Raw genomic sequence first — 14,771 nt, 5'->3', positions numbered from 1 at the left:
AGCCCTACAGAGACTTTTTAATGGTAACCTCAAATACTAGGTATAGGTTGAATATCGCTTATCCAATGCTTAGAACCACAAGCATTTCAGATTTGGGGCTTTTTCAAATTTTGAAATATGTGCACAGATTTTACTGGTTAAGCATCCGTAATTCAAAATCCAAAACTTTTTGCACACTGTCATAATGTTCAAAAGGTTTGAATTGCAGATGTTTGAATTAGGAATGCTCAACCTGTAACATTAAATGGCCAACTTCCTTATACTTCCCTAATTTATCTGGATCCTTAACCATGGTGTGTTGAGCAGAATGGAGAATGTCCACACCTCAATCTCAAGAACATGAGAAACTATTCCAAGTGCATGGAAAAGGGATTTTTCAGATATAATTAGATTACAGGCTTTAAAATAGGGAGACTTTTCTATTCAGTCCATTTTAATCACAAAGCCCTAAAAAGCAAAGATGAAAAACAGATATGTTTTCCAAAGAGATTCAAAAGCAGGAGAAGGGCTCAAGGCACTGAAGTTGGCTTGAAAACAAAAGGACAACATTGAAGAGAACTCCATGTATGCTAAGGAGGTAAGAGACAGCCAGACAGAAAGGCTGCAAGGAACTGTATTGAGCATGGATGCAGATTTTTCTGACACACACCAGATCCTCCAGATGAGAGAACAGGCTTCCCAACACCCCACTTCTGCCTTGACACCCAGAGCAGAGAAAGCAGCACAGCTCACCTGGACTTCTGACTGATAAAACAGCACCAATAATTATCGCCTAGTTCTAAGATGCTAAATTTGTGGTAATTTGTTACAGCAGGAAAAAAATATATAATTACTAACTATATTTTTAAGCATATTATCTTAAACATAGTATTAAAACTCCCAAAGAACCAAACACTAAATGTGAAATGTAAAGCTGTGGAAATGGGGATGATCCCCATAACTTTCCCCTACTTGGCATAAACATCTGGACCATTCCTCTCACTCTTGAGTAAAGGAATGTAATACTGGATTGTAGGATTTATTAACAATGTAATAATGAACACAATCAAAAGCCTTCAGGTTAAATCCTCAAACATTGCCCCTTAGTGCACCTGCAGTCCCAGCTACTTCCAGAGGTTAAGGCTAGAGAAATATTTAAACTAAAGAGTTCAGTCCCAAACAGGGCAACATAATAAGACCACCCCCATCTTTTAAAAAAATGGCCCCCAATGTGTAAGTCCCATGTTTAATTATTAGCAATACAATCAATTCATAATAGTGAAAAATAGGACACCAAAAATTTGAGAGTTTAAAGAAATTATGAAGAATCTCAATGTTTGAATGAACCACATGTTCATTTTAAAACACAAAGTAATTTTAAAACACAAAATTTTAAAACACAAAGTAAAAAGAATAAACATTTTTCACATATCACTTTTTAAAATGATAATTCGTATTCTGCATTGGTAGGGTATCATAAGAATGGCATTCCTACTATAAACTGCTGACTTTGGTACATATTGAAACACCCTTTCTAAAAGGCATTATGGCAGTAACTGTCAAGCAGCTTTTAAAAATGCATACTCATTTTTTTAGATACTTTTTAATATTTACATTGTAAAATAAAAAAAAAAAAGTTGCCCTTCTTTTAGAAATCTACTCTATAGAAATACACATAAAAAGCCTTATAGAAAAAAGAAAAGTGTTATTCATAAAAAATGTTCTTTTAGCCTTATTTTTAAAAAATTTAAATTACAAACCATGTAAGGGAAAGTTAAAAATATTACACATTACAGCACTATTAGTCTATTATCCACTCATTCAAAATCGTGTTTTGGGACAGCAGTATAACTCAGTAGTAGAACATGTGTTTAGCATATATGAAGCCCTTGATTTGATCCCAGCATTACAAAAAAAAAAAAAAAAAAAATCATGTTTTGGGAGAACGTTTTACAATACATGAATCCTCAAAATATTGTCTTTCGTTATATTATAAATTGTTGGGTACAATAGTGCATGCTCGTAATCCCAGCAACTTGGGAGGCTGGGGCAGGAGGATCTAAAGTTTGAGGCCAGCCTCAGCAACTTAGAAAGACACTGTCTCAAAATAAAAGATAAAAAGGACTAGGGGGCTGGGGTTGTGGCTCAGCAGCAGAGTACTTGCCTAGCATGTGTGAGGCACTGGGTTCAATCCTCAGCACCATATAAATATAAAGAAATAAAGTATTGTGTCCATCTACAACTAAAAATATTTAGAAAAGAAAAAAAAAAAAGGACTGGGATGTAGCTCAGTGGTAAGCATCCCTGGGTTCAATCCCCAGTACATAATAATAATAATGTAAATTTACACATAAGTATATTAATTTTCTTAATACAGAAAAACTGAGAAGTTTTGTTTTGATTTTTAGATCATGAGTGATTTTACTTTATTCCTTGTGATTTACTGTGTTCTCTAGATTTTTCTGCTATTAATAAGTATTGTTTTTGAAATTAGGGGGGAGGGTTTTAAAATTAAAAAAAAAAAAAAGACCTGAAATGAAAATAAATATTGTAGTTACCTATTTGTTGATCTGTGCTCACCAGAAGATAGTAAACATGTGGCTGAAGACATGAACTGAATAAATGAATTAAATACATTAGCCTGACATTTGTTCCCAGCAAAAATGGGATGGAAAAACAATTTACATTTGATTTTTACTGAGGGCATCTACATCTTGTTGAGACCCTTTTCTTTACCCAATAATGTGCCATAACTAGGGTCCACACAAAGATTGAAGTAAAGATTTTTGGAGGAAAAAGAAGCAAAAGGGACGGAACAGGGGCTGGGGCTCCATGGCAGAGTGCTTGCCTAGCACTTGTGAGGCACTGGGTTCGATCCTTAGCACCGTACACAAAAATAAGCACATAAAATAAAGGCATGCTGTCCATCTACAACTACCAAAAAAAAATTTTTTTAAAGGGACGACACAGGGCTAGGGTTGTGGCTCAGTGGTAGAGCACTTGCCTAGCATGCGTGAGACACTGGGTTCGAACCTTGGCACCACATAAAAATAAAATAAAGGTACGTGTCCACCTACAACTAAAAAGTAAATGTTAAAAAATATTTTAACAAAAGGGGGATCGAGAGGCTGGGGTTGTGGCTCAGTGGTAGCGCGCTCGCCTAGCATGCGTGAGGCACTGGGTTCGGTCCCCAGCACCACATAAAAACAAAATAATGTGTCCGCCTAAAACTAAAGATACATAAATAAATAAATGTTTTTTTAAAAAGGGGGATCGAACAACAATTATAATATTATCTAATGACTTCCCCCGCCCCCCCCCCTTTTTTTTTCCAAAAAGGCCATTTCTTAGCTCTGTTTCAGGACGCAAAGAGACAACTCCTTCCACCAACATATGTTCTCCTCCGAGTAAGTCCCAAAAACTGTACCTTTCTTTCAAGACTTGTCGGTAAGTGTCGTGTGCACTGGTCCCAACAGAAGGGAAGGGTAGAAGACGAATGAGGAAAATATCGAGAAACTAGAGAGTCTACGCTAAAGCTAAAAGGAGTTGGCACGCCACAAAGCGCAACGCAGAAGCGACAACTCGGCCTTCTCTCCTGACCTTCAGTTCTTATATCCTCTGCAAAAGGAGACGGGGCTCTGCCCCTGCCATTCACTCACCGAACCCCGTGAAGCCCATGGTAACTGCCAGCTCTGGGTCGGGTCCCGACGCGTCTGAGCCTGTCACTGTGGCAAGAAAAAGGAGAGGAGTTCCCGTTAGTGCGGCGCCCGGCACCAGGGACAGCACGCCCACCCACCCCGGCTCGCCTGGCCGAACGCACCTTCGCTGGGCCCCGAGCGCTCCATGGCAAGCCGCACAGAGAAACGTCCTGCAGCTGCAGCCCACAGCGGTGCCGCACTCAGCCTGCAACCGCGGAGGAAGTCTCGCCTCCGAGTGTCAGCGATGCCGCAACGCCAAGAGCGGCGCCTTCCGCAAAGGCAAGCAGGCTTTCCGAACAGCGCCGCCCTAGCGGGAGGGCGGGGAAGCGCCGCTCGAGCGGCCAGCCAGCTCAGTCCACGGGTGGGAAAAATGATTTGGAATTTCTCTAAAACCCATGACTCTTTTTTTTTTTTCCTCCCCGACTACTGGAGATTGAACCCAGGAGTGCTCTACCTTTGAGCTACATCGCAGCCTTTTTTATTTTATCAATGAGACATAGTCTCATTGAGTTGCCAGGCTGGTCTCCAGCTTATGATCCTCCTGCCTCTGTCTCCAGAATGACTGTGATTACTAAAGTGTGTCACTAACCCGGGCAAAACCTTTGACTTCTTCAGATGAGTTCGCCGCCCAGATGAAAATCCTCACAGAATATAAAAAGAAGTCAACAATCTCCTGTTCTTTGTGTTTTAGCCTTCTTTATGACAAAATTCCCACAGTTCTCTAATTTTAAATATTTCTTAAGGAAGAAAGGAGTACTATCTCCTCCATTACCCAAGAGTACTCAAAAGAAATTTAAAAAAAAAAAAGAAAAACCCGCGAGACTATGAGTTGTCAGAAAACGCTCTCAAGCTCCTGAACTTAGTCAAGCTTAATGCTTGTTTACAGAGCAGAGCAAGGGTCCCAAAACGATTTTTGCGTATATTTATTGTATTTCCAATTCCCATTGGCACTGATTTCTTTACAGTTTGACTCCGTATCTATACTATGAATTGACGGTATATTATTTATCCTTATATTTCTGGAATTTACTAAAGCTGTGTGTACTCCTAATAAATTGCTGAATGAAAATGCATTCATAAAGGTACTCATTAGCCCCACTTGAGTCTCCTAACTCATATTATGCTTTATCTGTACACACTAAATGATAATGATCAAGCCTAATATAATTTCCATTGTTCTTAGAATAAATATAAAAATTATTAACATGGGGGCTGAGGATGTACCTCAGGGGTAGAGCCCCGGCTTAGCATGAACAAGGGCCTGACTTTGATCCCCAGCACCAAAAAGAAAGTTAGTATCTTGGCCTCCAAAACTTTCCTGCAGTACAGCTAAGCAAGCATCAGTTACTTAAACAGAATTTTGTGAATACAGTTTGTTATTAATCCACACCCTTAACTATAAATAGCTATTTCAGTTTAGTAGTCAAGGGTGGTAGGTGAAGCATTGAGATGATATATAAAATTTTAGACTACAAAGTACTAGAGGAAAAAGAGAAAGGGAAGAGAGGTATCAATCAGTAGGAACAGCTATTCATGATCATCAGAGAAAAGTCACAAGAAGATGTATTTGCTTTTGATAAAGAATACAGGCTCCGTGGTGCACACCTGTAATCCCAAAGGCTCAGGAGCCTGAGGCAGGAGGATCATGAGTTCAAAGCCAGCCTCAGAAACAGGGAGGTGCTAAGCAACTCAGTGAGACCCTATCTCTAAATAAAATACAAAATAGGTCTGTGGATGTGGTTCAGTGGTTGAGTGGCCCTGAGTTCAATCCTGGATATACAAAAAAAAAAAAAAAAAAAAGAAGAAGAAAAAGGCAATAATTGCACTAGCAGTGACTTCTACATTAAAGTATTTATTTGTGTGAAACAAATTCATAATCATAACGTTTAAGTGTAAGAGGGAAAATTTGATTTTCTTGGAGCAAATGAACTTAATTTATATATTAATCAAATATTTAAGAGGTAATATAGTGTTACATAGATGAGTTCAATAACCACAATGTCTAGGTTTAAATCCTGTTTGTTTTGTTTTCAATACTGGGGATCTAATGCAGGGCCTCTGGCATGTCAGGCAAGTACTCCACCACTGATTTATATCCTCAAGTCCTTTTTATTTTAAGATGGCACCTTGCTAAATTGTCCAGACTCACCTTGAACTTGGGATCCTCTGCTTCACCCTCCCAAGTAGTTGAGATTATGTAGGTGCACCACCATGCCTGGTTTTGATTACATAATTTTGGGTTGGCCTCTATGTACTTCAGTTTATTCATCTGTTAGGTAGATAACAATAGCACTCATCACATTACAGTTTTTTCTGGTGATTGAATGAGTTAATCCTCATAAAAGAATTAGAATAGTGTCTGGGATATATTACACACTCAGACACAAAGCATTACAATTTCCATTCTAATAAAGAGATTTTTTAAAACCTAAATACCTATCAGAAGCTTAATCAGATTCAGTCAACTTAAAATCAAGAATAAGGGAAGCTACTTGAGCAGTGATTTCACAGTGTGAGCTGAAGACCTGCTTAAGGATGTCCATGAGATCAAAACTATTTTCATAAAAACGCTAAGACATCATTTACTTTTTTCACTCCATTGACATTTTCACTGATGGTGATATTAAATAATAAAGTGAGACATATTTAAATATGAGAGTTTATTTCAGCAAACAATGATTCATAAATTGGGGGGCAGGAGACCACAAGCCCTTCAGGTCTTTGCCCAAGGGGCACAAGGGAAAGGCTTTTATGGGAGAGAACATGGAACTAGAGCGCAGAAAATATTTGACTTGTGAAACTGGAGCAGTAGCCTTATTTGAATCATTCTAATGAAAAGTCTCATTTAAACTTTAGTTGGCAATTTGTGATTACTTAAGCTTAAGAGGTCTCTAGTTTGGAGTCAGCAAATTTCTGATTGGTGTCAAATGTGACTGTTTACACTGAGTTGAGTTTTGCTTTGTGAACGTAAGAACTCAGGGAAGTCAAACTACCTCAGTCTAGTGGCCTTTTCTTTTTTCAACAGCAATATCTTTTTATTTTTATATTGTAGTTGTAGATGGACAGTATGCCTTTGTTTATTTTTTTAATGTGGTGCTAGGGACTGAACCCAGTGCCTCATACATGCTAGGCAAGCACTCTGTCACTGAGACACAGCCCCAGCTCCAGTCTAGTGGTCTTCTAATTAATAATTTTAAAGGTGGGTAAAACTATTAGATCCATAACATAAATCAAGGGAGTGGCAAGCAAAATGCTGTAGTAGTCACTGTATTTTTTTGTTGCATATCTACCATAAACAAAACCAGTTTCCCTTAATAACGTGCTTAATAAAGCAATAAGCATTAATTTTATTAAATCTTTATGCTTGAGTGTATGTCTGTCTAATACTTAGGAGGTAAAACATAGAACACGACTAAAATATCAAAATATGATGGTCCTCTAAGAAGAAAATCACTTGTATTTGGGTTGTTAGAATTTTAATGAACCACCATTTTTGCCTGATATGGTGACTCACAAAGTATAGTTATTCAGATATACGTATTTAGGAAATATTTTCTCCAGAATTAATGAAATGAGTTTGTCAATTCAAGGAAAATGACTGTACTTGTTACCAACAGAATTAGAATTTTCAAGAGAAAACTGGAAACTTCAAAAACTCAATAGCCACAAAATATCACAAGAGAAGAAAAGAAAACTCAATAGCTCCCTTCAGTTTGACATTTTCCAAAACTTTTTTTTTTTAATACTGGGGATTCAACCAGTGTTGTTTTTTTTGTTTGTTTGTTTGTTTTTTGATTTTTTTTTTTTTGTACTGGGGACTCCCCCAGTGTTTTTAATTTTTATTTTGAGACAAGATCTCTCAAAGTTCAGACTGTTTTCAAACTTGTAATCCTCCTGCCTCATTCTCCTGAGTCACTGGGATTAGACATAGCACCACAAGTAGCCTTAATTTTTTTGTATAAGGTAGGTAATGATATTAACATGATAACTTTTTCTTTTGGTTAATTAAATATGTCAACATTGGAAGTTCTGCAGAACTCAGTGAACCAATATTTCCCAAGTAATCAGCACATAATATACAGAATCATGTGGGGATAAAACATCAATTCAAAGTACAAGACAGACCAGTGGATTTTAATTTAACGAAGAACAAAAAGAACTCACTGGGGCTGGGGTTGTGGCTCAGTGTTAAGGCGCTTGCCCAGCATGCATGAGGCACTGGGTTCAATTCTTAGCATTGCATATAAATAAATAAACAAAATAAAGTCCATCAACATCTAAAAGTACATATTTTAAAAACTGCTAAAAGTGTTTTTTTAAAAAAAAAAAAAAAGAATTCACTGATGGGAGCGAGGGAGGGTATGTGTCACTGACAGTTTCAAATTCCACATCGCAGCTAATCTTTAAGAAACTACCACTTGTAAAGTCTGATCCAGTGCCAAAGAATATTCACAAGTGTCTAAAGGGCTATTAAAATACTTCTTTTTCGGGCTGGGGATGTGGCTCAGGCAGTAGAGCGCTCGCCTGGCATGTGTGCGGCCCGGGTTCCTCAGCACCACATACAAACAAAGATGTTGTGTCTGCCAAAAAATAAATAAATAAATATTAAAATTCTCTCTCTAAAAAAAAAATACTTCTTTTTCCAGTTATATAATTGAAACCAGCTTTTCTTCAGCTAAACATATCTTAACCTATTGACAGCAGATGCAGACATGAGAATCCAGCTGTCTTGTTAAGCCAAATATTAAAGACATCTGTAAAAATGTGAAATAATTCTGTTCTTCTTACAAGTGTTTTAGTTTTTAAAAGTACAATGATTTCTCATAAAATATATGTTATTTATATTAACATGGATTTGGTCTGTTATACTTTTAAATGAATTTTAATTTTTAAATTTTCTTTCTGTGTTATTAACAAGTATAAATAAATATAACCCATACAAAACAGAGTCTCCTTGGAATCCTGAATAGTTTTTAAGGTAATAAAGAGATCCTGAAGCCAACAAGTTTTGGAATCTCTGTTATAGAAAGGAGGTCAGCATAGCAAACTTTTCCTGTAAAAGGCTGAAACTTAGGTATTTCAAGCTTTGCAGTCTTGGATGTGTGGACTCAATTCAGCAATTATAGAGGGAAAGCTGGCATAGACAATATGTAAACATTAAACATTACATTACCCCTCAGGACCATTGTTTCTGTGGGAAGTATTAGACCAATATTGCTAGATTATCCAATTTATAGAGTTGAAAATTCTCAATAGCCTATTTTGTGTCAAATTAAAAACTGGCTCCAGGGACTGGGGGTATAGCTCAGTTGGTATAGTGCTTGCCTCTCATGCACAAAGCCCTGGGTTCAATCCCCAGCACCATTAAAAAAAGAAAAACAAAAAACCAAGCTCCAGGCCAAACAATCACATTTCAATCTTAGATCTACCAAATATAAGTAAGTTGACAACTGGAAAACCAACTGCCCATTTATGCATCAGTAATAAATATTCTGATTACCCCACCCACCCCATTTTATTTTCCATTTTCTCAGTTACCCAGTGGTCAACCACAGTCCAAAAATACTAAATTGAAGGTCGGTGCCCTGAGAAAACTTTGGGCTAGGGTCCAGGCCAAAGGCTGCTTGTGTGGAAGTATTCACCATGTTGCTGCCTGTCCTTGCTCCACACCATCATCATTCTGGCACTCATCTCCAGCCTCCTGGACTGGTTCCATTTTCTGTTCTGAAAGGAGGAGATGGAGATGACCCTGATGGGGCTGCAGTACTCAGGCAAGAGCACCTTCATCAATATCATCATGAAGTGCCCACCTCCAGATAATTCTAAGGCCTGTTCTTTCAGAATCAGACTTTTACCGGGACTTTTTGGCCGACCCAAAACATTCCTAAAAGGGAAACCCAAACTGCTTGCCATATGTCACCCTCTCTCAGTCTGAAGCACCAGAGCAGTCATTGCCCATTTCCCTTATTCAGAGCGGGGGGAATGAGACTGGGGCAAAGGACAGATAGCTGATTATCAAAGACAAGGCAATAAATAGATAGCACTTCCCCAACAGCGGATTGCTAACACTTCTGGGGAAAGGGAAGAATCACACTTTCAACACAAGCAATCACCCCCTGGACAGTTCTTTTTCTGCCTTTTGGTCAGCAGGTACTAGAAGAAAGGAAACCTAAAAACTATAAAGGGGTAAGATACCCCCACTCCCACAGGGCATGAGCTCTGGGTCCCCTATTCTCCAGGTCTCCAGAGAAGTGCCCCCCATCTCCTGTCTCTTAAATAAAATTTACTTTTTACTCTTTCCTTGGCATTTCTTGGATGTTTAATCTTCAACACCAGAGGAATGAGGACCCAATCCTGATTTTTCAGACTTGTATCACAACCATACATCTAACTACTCATCCTTCCTGTCTTTCATCCATCAATGCCTCCACCTACTTGCTTATCTGTCCATCCATCTATTTGTCCATCCATTCATCCATCCACCCACTCAATCAGCAAAAACAAACAACAACAACAAAGAACCATCAACCAACATTAAGTGAAAAACTTCTAGGTGTTAAGTTCTGTACTAGGGCATCCAAAATTAAATAAGATCCAGTCCCTGTTCTCACTTAAGATAGTTCATAGGCCAGGAGAAGTGCTTATAGCATAGAAGTTTGGACATGTGTGGGGCTTTGATGTTTATCATGGCCCTTGGTTCAGTGTGGTTTGTGTCCTTATAAGGAGAAGCACAAGCTTTTATTCAATATGACTTGCTTTATTATATGATTATCTTCCCTCCTATTTAGTTGATTCTAGTGAAACATTTTAATTCCCTTACCTCTCACTTTGGGTATGCTCTATTGGTATTTCTTTGTAGTTCCCATGGGGGTTAAATTTAATGTGAGAAAGAGATGTCACTCTGGTGTGAATCTACAGCAACTTGACTTCAGTAGTGTACAGATGTGGCTGCTGTGCCTCTCCAACCCTTCCCCTTCGGTTACTGATGTTACAGTGCTATATATGGTATTTATTCAATATCTAGAATAAAATCGGGGTGTTTTTAAAACATTTTTTTGTAGTTTTAGATAGACAGCATGCCTTTTATTTTGTTTATTCTCTGCCACTGAGCTACAGCCCCAGCCCAAATTGGGGTGTTTTGATACATTATTCTCTTACATCTTGTAGAAAACAAAAGAAGCACTAATTTATAATTGTCATGAATTTGCTTTACCAGGGATCTTTCTGTCTTCATCAAGACCTGAATTCCTATCTGATGTCCTCAGTGCAACCTGAAGGACTCCCCTCACGCAGGGCATATCTAGTGGAGACCAGCTCCCTAGGCTCTTGTTTATCAAATGCTGTGGTTTGAATGTTATTTATCTCTCCAAAATCCCGGTTGATAGTTTAGCTTCAATGTAACAGTTCTGAGAGCTGGTTAGGCCAGGAAGCGCCACCCCCAGGGATGGGATGTGCACATTAAGAGAGCTTTTCCAGCATATGCAGGGACCTGGTTCAGTTCCCAGCACTGTGAGCGGGCGAGCACACACACACACACACACACATCCATTTGTGAAGCTATGCACAATGATGCATGGCTGTGTTCTAATTAGCTCCTTTGTCACAGTGACCAAAACACACAACAAGAACAACTTAAGAGTAGGAAAAGCTTCTGGAAGCTGCCATGAGAAGGGTGTCATGCTCCTTGACCCGAAGCTGGAGAATGTGGTGGTGGATGCCAGTAGCAATGACAAACTCATTGACTTTGGCTTGAGCACCAGATTCACAGCTGGAAAGAAACTGAACAGGTCCCGAAGCACCCTCCTCTATGTTGCCCCAGAAGTCATCAAGTGGAAGGAAGGGGCCCCTGACTGACATCTGGAGTCTGGGAGTCATTCTCTAGTTTATGCTCACAGGGAAACACCCATTTATGGCAAGCACTGGTAAGGAGGTCAAGGAGCTGATCACGCAAGGAACATATAACATTCCTCCACATGTTTCTGGGGGAGCACAGAGCCTGATCAGTGAAATTACTGACAATGGACCCCATGCAGAGGCCTACCACAGAGCAGGTAATACAGCACCAATGGCTGAGCCAGGCCAAGGAAGCTTCACCCACTTCTAGTGAGGCACTCCCCAAACTCCCGGGTACCGCAATTATGAAAATCATTATCAACATGGGTAATGACCACTATAATACTTGGGTGTCCATAGCAAGTAGAAAGTATGATGTCGCGATGGCTAGGAGTGCATCTAGATGCACCAAGAGTCTCCTCTGCTCCCACCTGCGATACCCATCATAGATTTTCCCTGGGACACTTCCAAACATGTCATAGCTACTTTTCCCTGGGACACTTCCCCCTGCCCTGTTCTTCGCTCTTTCACCCATGCTTTGGGAGAAAAATTTCTTTTTTTTTTTCACAAATTGTATAAAATTGATGGTTTCAAAGATTAAAAAAAAAAAAAAACTAAATTGAAAACACCAGAAATAAACATTTGTAATTTTTAAATCGAGTGCTGTTTTGAGCAATGATGTAATCTCACATCAACTACTGTCTGTCCTACTGTAGACACGAGTCACCCCTTGGTCCACTGTATCCACTCTGTCTGTACTACTGTTATGGTATCACAGTACTTGTGTTCAAGTAACCCTTGTTTTACTTAATAGTGGCCAAGTGCAAACTTTCATGATAGTACGCTATTACAACTTTTCTCTTAATATTAATCTCTTACAGTGCCTAATTTATAAACTAAACTTTATCATGGACAGGGAAGAACAAAGTGTGTGTGGGTGGGTGGGGTGTGGTACTACCCAGGGTTTCAAGCAGCTACTGTGGATCTTAGAACTATCACCTCAGGTTGAGAAACTAATATGACTCCATTTTAAAAAATAAATAACAGCAGCTTCTACCTCAAGGCCTGTCCTAAGGAAGGGGGCGTGACCCTTGTCCTTGGAAAAACCCACAGAGCACTCCTAAGCACATACCCACCCTGCTGAGTTGTTTGTCTGTAAATAACAGGAGAGGTCTGAGGCGCCAGATGTCCCTCAGTTAGGCTAGGTGAGGACCCATAGCAACCCCCCCTAGCAACCTCCAATCAGGATGAGACAGGGAGAATACCTGGAATGCTAGATGACCCCCAAGTAGTTTATGGTGGTTGATAACAAGTTGGGAAACCATGTAGTTTAGCACATACACCCCTCGTGGCCTAAACCAATCAGTTCAAAAGAATCCCCTTCTTGTACTAACCAATCACCCCTACCCATCTTGTTCCTGCCATTGAATGTGCTAATCAATGTTAAGAGTTGTTTGATTTTCCAGAGGTATGGAATGATTTGCAGTGTGATGTAGTGACGCATAGAGTATTCCCCCAAAACCTATAAAATCTCACTGAACAAAGGACCCAGACTCACTCCCTGGGACCACTGCATCGGGAATGGTTGTGAGTTCAGGCTCCAGCTTGCAATAAAGACTCTTGTGTGCTTTCATCAGATTCAGCTCCTGGAGGTCTATTGGGGTCCCACGAATCTGGCATAACAAGATAAGGGGGACTACTGAATATTTTCCATAGGGTCAAATTATAAGTGTATAGACCATAAATGTCATAGAACTTTTGATATTCAGAAATTCAGCCAAGATTTTGAGGCAGTTACAAGTAACTCAAACTGGCATGGTGGCACACACCTTAATCCCAGCAGCTCAGGAGGCTGAGGCAGTAGGATTGCAAACACCAAGCCAGCCTCAGCAACTTGGGGAGACCCTATCTCAAAATCAGGACTGGGGATAAAAACAACACTGGATTCAATCTCCAGTACTGGGTAGGGGGTAATTCAAATGTTAAATGATCCATTTAGAGTAATTCAGTTGTTGATTAAACAAATTATGAAGAACTGGATGATGCTTACTTAGGTGAGATTCTCAATAAGGACTGTTTTTGAAAATGGGTCCCTTGGGGCTGGGGCTGTAGCTCGGTGGTAAAGTGCTTGCCTCAAAAGTGTAAGGCACTAGGTTCAATCCTCTGCACCACATAAAAATAAATAAAGATACTATATGTTCATCTACAACTAAATAAATATTTAAAATAATAATAGTAAAAAAAAAAAAGAAAATGGGTGCCTTGATTTATCCAATTTGTTTTCTTTAGGAAATGGAGTTTCTCGGCTTTCTTTGCACCTCTCATTGTCCTACTGCAGTTTTTAGACACTAATCAGAAAAATTATAGTGATGCGTTTGAATAGCTTCGTGTGAAACACCTGAGAACAGGAATGTTGTGTTTGATATTCTCAGCAGCAGGCATATGTCAGATACAAAATAGATATTCATTGTCCTAAAAGAACTGGATGATCTTTTGGTTATCTACTTTATACCAATCCATGCACTATGTACTGGGGATAAAAAGATGAATTATAACAGTCTTTTCCATCTGTGTAACAGGAGAGAAAATGCACACAGTGACCCCCGTGTACAAAGCGAATAACTCCTTAAACAGCTAATGTTTTACAATAACAAAGCCCAAAAGGAAGATACGCAAACCCTAACGAATTTTAATTTACTCCACCGTCCATGAGAAACACAGTGAAATTATGGTTCACAAGAAATCTGTCTCAAACAATTTACCAATTCCTAGCCATTGTTGGAAGTTTAGAGCACGAAGGTAACTGATCTGCCCCCCAATCGCAACACCCACCCACCCCGCGCGTACTCTCAAATAACAGCAGTTGCTGGATTCCGATTTCGGGAGCTCGAGGCCAAGGATCCGCACGCGAGGACACCCACCGCAACCAGAACAGCCCGATCGCCCGCCTCCGCACCCCACTACCCCGGCTCCTCCCCTCTTTCCTCTCCCTATCCCTCCCAACCCCGCCCTTCCCACTCCTTTCCTACCCCTTCCCCTTTCCCCCTTCCTTCCTCTATTTCCTGGACGACCTCTCCCCACTTTTCCCTAGCCCATTCGGAGGGCCTTCACCCGGTTCCCTCCAAAGAGCTTCCCGCCCCCTCGCTCCGCCCCCAGGTTCCGTCCCCTTAACTGTTTCCTCCGCCCAGCTCCACCACGGCGTCTTCCAGTTCCCTCCCGGACGAACCGGAAGTGCGTCATGACCTGGCGCCCGGCAGCTCG

At 40.0% G+C, this 14,771-nt stretch overlaps 1 protein-coding gene across 2 annotated transcripts in view; it reads right to left on the bottom strand.

The window, feature by feature from the left end:
* The window catches only part of Wdr70 (WD repeat domain 70), a 289,453-nt gene extending 285,550 nt beyond the window's left edge, over nt 1-3,903 (bottom strand). For both annotated transcript variants that reach the window (XM_027936264.2, XM_071612680.1), the window contains exons 1-2: nt 3,800-3,903; nt 3,639-3,704 (exon numbers count right to left, since the gene is read on the bottom strand). In XM_027936264.2, the coding sequence (XP_027792065.1) occupies nt 3,639-3,704; nt 3,800-3,824 (91 nt within the window). In that variant the 5' untranslated portion in view covers nt 3,825-3,903. The remainder of the gene's footprint in view (nt 1-3,638; nt 3,705-3,799) is intronic.
* Between the last annotated feature and the right edge of the window lie 10,868 nt (nt 3,904-14,771).

This window comes from Marmota flaviventris, chromosome 5 (genome assembly GCF_047511675.1).
Source record: "Marmota flaviventris isolate mMarFla1 chromosome 5, mMarFla1.hap1, whole genome shotgun sequence".
Lineage (NCBI taxonomy): Eukaryota > Metazoa > Chordata > Mammalia > Rodentia > Sciuridae > Marmota > Marmota flaviventris.
Note: the sequence above shows the minus strand (reverse complement) of the source record. Positions and strands in the feature narration are given on the sequence as shown.